Raw genomic sequence first — 4,209 nt, forward strand, 5'->3', positions numbered from 1 at the left:
AAAAAAAAAAAAAAAAAAAAAAAAAAAAAAAAACACCTTGAGTAACCTAATCCTGTCTAGTGATGACCTCATACTCTCACTCTGGATCTTTGATAACAAAATATAGAGAGCTACTAAGGTCCCACAACATAAATAATTAAAGCTTCTAAAAATGGGAACTAGAGACTACAATTAGGCAAAAGTACAACTCTGATCCTATCTTTCATAGACTGAATCACATGTAAAATCAAAAACCTCACTACTACTCATCCAACATGTGTTTCTATTCCTAAAGATTTGATCTCTACTCCTTTTTCTTGGGGAAGGAATTCTAGGGATGAAGACCCTGCCTAAAAACTCATTAATTTTACTTAAAATGTAATCATTTTCAGGATTTAATGTTCTTTATAACAAACATCCATCCACAATTAATTACAAACATTTCTTCTTAATATTCTAAAGGAAAATACTCTTTTTTAATTTTGACAGAAAGATACTTACTTAGGCTACTTAGCTGTCTAATGATATTTGCCAAGGAAATATTGGTCACACATTCCAGTTCATTCTTAATGCCTCTAGGCAATGCTGTGTGGCACAAGTGCCTAGGATCAATATTTCTTTTCACTAATGGCATCTTGAGAACAATTCCTGTGCCAGTTCACCTACGGGAAATCAAAAAAAATAAATTAACATTCAATGTCAACCAGCAGTCAGGTTCTAATTACATTTAAGAATAAAGTTTTATGCTTGTATGAAGACAATGAAAACAGAATTATCTGACTAAAAGTCAAAACTGACTTAGGTTTATTTCATTTTAAATTATAAAAATATCAATATTACATAAAATTTTTTGAAACTGAGTTTTAATGTCAGCAGCTACACTGTAAATTCATAATTACCATCACTATTTTCCTAAAAGCTTTTGTTTTTGTTTACTACATGTAGGGATTTTGTTCTCGAGAGCAGCTATAAGATCTAAGAAAGTAAGTACAGTATACAAAGGGATTAATAAACTAGGATAGTATCAAATTTACATTTCCATACAAAATATATAGTGTTCAACAATTAAAAAATCAAAGATTAAAGCATTCTGGCACCTGAATTCTCATCAAATCTATTAAATCTACACTTGATTTAAAAGCTAAACTTTTTAAATTACAGACTATCTTCACTTTATTGCTTCTTGTGTACATAAATTTCAGAAGTTTTAAACACCAGTACCTTGACTACAGGCTCAAATTTCAATTATCAAAGTGTATTAAGTGCATGAACAAACTTCATTGCTTTCATTGCTAATAGTTTACCCCACAAATCACTGTCAATGTGAGATACTTACCATGGTATTTCAAAATCAGTGGGTAATGTGGCACACTGCATTTGTTATTCAGCCAGATAGCTAGGTCCATAGCTATCTAGTCTTCTTTCCTCCCAGTGCCAAACCAACATGAACATTTAAAAAATGGATAGACAAAAAAGACATTGTTGAACAAAAAGAGTAACAAAGAACCAAAAAATGGTAACCCTGGAAATGAAATTTAAATTTAACATAAATGAATGACAGAAAAAATAAGTGACTGGAGAGATTTTTTTTTTTTTAATTTCTATCATTTTATTTAGTGAAATTGTGTGTTGTTTCTAATTTTTTAACTGCTTTTTTTTTTTTGTACCAGGGATCAAACTCAGGACCTTGTATTTGCCAGGCAAGCACTTACTCAACTGAGCTATCTCCCCGGCCGACTGGAGAGATCTTAGTACTACCCTGCCACTATTTTAAAGACCCTGCCTACACAGCCAGAGGAACTTAATGAAGGCAAATTTACAGTCATAAATGAGGAATATGATTGTAAGAAAAAATAACAGTAGCAAAACTTCACATTAAAGCAACCCTTAGAGTTATTTCACTACACCGAAGTGCAAGAGATAACAATATCGAAATTAGATCCAAACGTAGTAGAAAAGAGTGTGATAATCTGCCAAACAGGAACAAGACACTTGCTGTGGTAGATGGGCTATTGTAAGTTATCCAAGAGGGAAGAACTGCCCAAAGTGCTCTTGGTAAGTTTTTTCTTTTTAAAAACTAAAATACCGGGGCTGGGGAGATAGCTCAGTAGAATAAGCGCTTGCCTGCTAAGTGCAAGGGCCTCAGTTCAATCCCCAGTTCTGCCAAAAAAAAACCAAAACAAAACAAAACAAAAAAAAACAAAAAACCCACTAAAATACTAATTCTTAATGTTTCTAATGTTTTAAATTATAATAAATCAAATTTAAAAGTTCTTTGAATTTTTGCCAGCTACTACTCAGCAAACTAGGATATACAAAGAACTAAACAATAACAAAATTAAAGACCCATCCAAAAATCACATGATCATCTCAACTGATGCAGAAAAGGCGTTTGACAAAGTCCAACACTCATTCATTTTTCAAAGTCCTACAGAAAATTGGAATAAAAGGCCTCTACTTCAATTTGATAAAAGCCATTTATGACAACCCAATGGCCAATATAATTCTAAATGGGGAAAAACTGAAATCTTTTACTCTCAGATCTGGTATGAGACAAGGATGTCCTCTATTACTCCTCCTATTCAATATAGTTCTGGAATCATTAGCTAAAGCCATTAGACAAGAGGGAGAAATAAAAGGAATAACAATAGGTAAAGAGAAGTTAAATTATCATTATTTGCAGATGACATGATACTTCACTTAGAAGACCCAAGCAACTCCAGCAAGAAGCTACTAGAATTGATACACAAATTCAGTAGCATAGCAGGTTGCAAAGTCAATACCCAAAACTCAATAGCATTCCTCTACACAGATAAGAACACACTGAGAGGGAAATTAGAGAAACACCTTTTACAATAGCACCATAGAAAATGAAATACTTTGGAATTAATCTAACTAAAGAAGTCAAAGATCTTTTCAAGGAAAATTATAGTACTCTAAAAAAAGAGATCATAGAGGATTTCAGAAAATGGAAAGATATTTCCTGCTCCTGGATAGGAAGAACCAACATTGTGAAGATGGCCATACTCCCAAAATTGTTACACAGATTTAATGCAATCCCTATCAAAATACCACCAACATATTTCCCAGACCTAGAGAAATCATTCCTAAAATTTATTTGGAACCAGAAAAGACCTAGAATAGTAAAGGTAATCCTGGTCAACAAAAACAAGGCAAGAGGCATTACAATTCCTGACTTGAAATTATACCACAAAGCTACCATGATAAAATCAGCATGGTATTGGCAATAAAATAGACCCAAGGATCAATGGAATAGATTAGAAGATGCAGAGGCCTCTCCAAACACACTCAGACACCTGATCTTCAACAAAAGGGCCAAACACGCTTACTGGAAGAAAGATAGCCTCTTTAACAAATGGTGCTGGAAAAACTGGCTCTCTACATGCCGAAAACTAAAACTTGAACCAAGTCTATCACCATGGACTAAGCTAAAGTCAAAATGGATTAAGGATCTAAACATTAAAGCAGAGACACTAAATCTCCTGGAAGAGAAAGTAAGAGGAACTCTTGAAGACATAGGGGTAGGCAAAGAGGTCATGAACAAAAATCAAATCACATGGGTAATACCTGAAAGAATTAACAACTGCAACCACCTCTTATTGAGAAGTTTTTGCACATCAAAAGAAATTACCAACAAAGTGAAAAGACAACCCACAAATTTGGAAAAAATCCTAACTAATAAGCATTCACACAAAGGTCTGTTCTCTAGAATTGATAAAGGACTAAAAAACATTAGGGCCCCTAAACTTAAAGACCCAATCCAGAAATGGGCATCCGAGATGAACACACACTTCTCAGAGGATTAAATTAAACAAGTGAATAAATATATGAAAAAAATGTTCCACATAGCTAGCCATCCGTGAAATGCAATTTAAAACAACACTGAGATACCATCTCACCCCAGAAAGAATGGCTATCATAAATCAACCAACAACAAATGGTGGAGAGGCTGTGGGGAAAAGGGAACCCTTCTCCACGGCTGGTAAGAATATAGACTGGTGCAACCATTATGGAAATCAATGTGGAGACTCCTTAAGAAACTAGGACTGGAAATCCCATTCAAGCCAGCTATCTCCCTACTGGGAATCTTCCTGGAGGAACTAAAAATGTCGTATCATAGTGATATATGTGTACCTATGTTTATAGCAGCACAATTTGTGACAGCCAAATCTTGGAAACCACCAAGATGCCTGTCACATGAGGTACTGT

At 34.2% G+C, this 4,209-nt stretch overlaps 1 protein-coding gene across 3 annotated transcripts in view; it reads right to left on the minus strand.

The window, feature by feature from the left end:
- Positions 1 to 4,209, minus strand: part of Wasf1 (WAS protein family member 1) — a 103,505-nt gene that overhangs the window by 35,751 nt on the left and 63,545 nt on the right. For 2 of the 3 annotated variants that reach the window (XM_004637490.1, XM_023722320.1), the window contains exon 2: positions 481 to 641. In XM_004637490.1, the coding sequence (XP_004637547.1) occupies positions 481 to 613 (133 nt within the window). In that variant the 5' untranslated portion in view covers positions 614 to 641. Of the gene's footprint in view, positions 1 to 480; positions 642 to 1,315; positions 1,401 to 4,209 lie in introns of those variants that run through there. The other variant, XM_023722319.1, reaches the window with a different exon arrangement.

The sequence above is a fragment of the Octodon degus genome, unplaced genomic scaffold (assembly GCF_000260255.1).
Source record: "Octodon degus isolate 3935 unplaced genomic scaffold, OctDeg1.0 scaffold00090, whole genome shotgun sequence".
Taxonomy (NCBI): Eukaryota; Metazoa; Chordata; class Mammalia; order Rodentia; family Octodontidae; genus Octodon; species Octodon degus.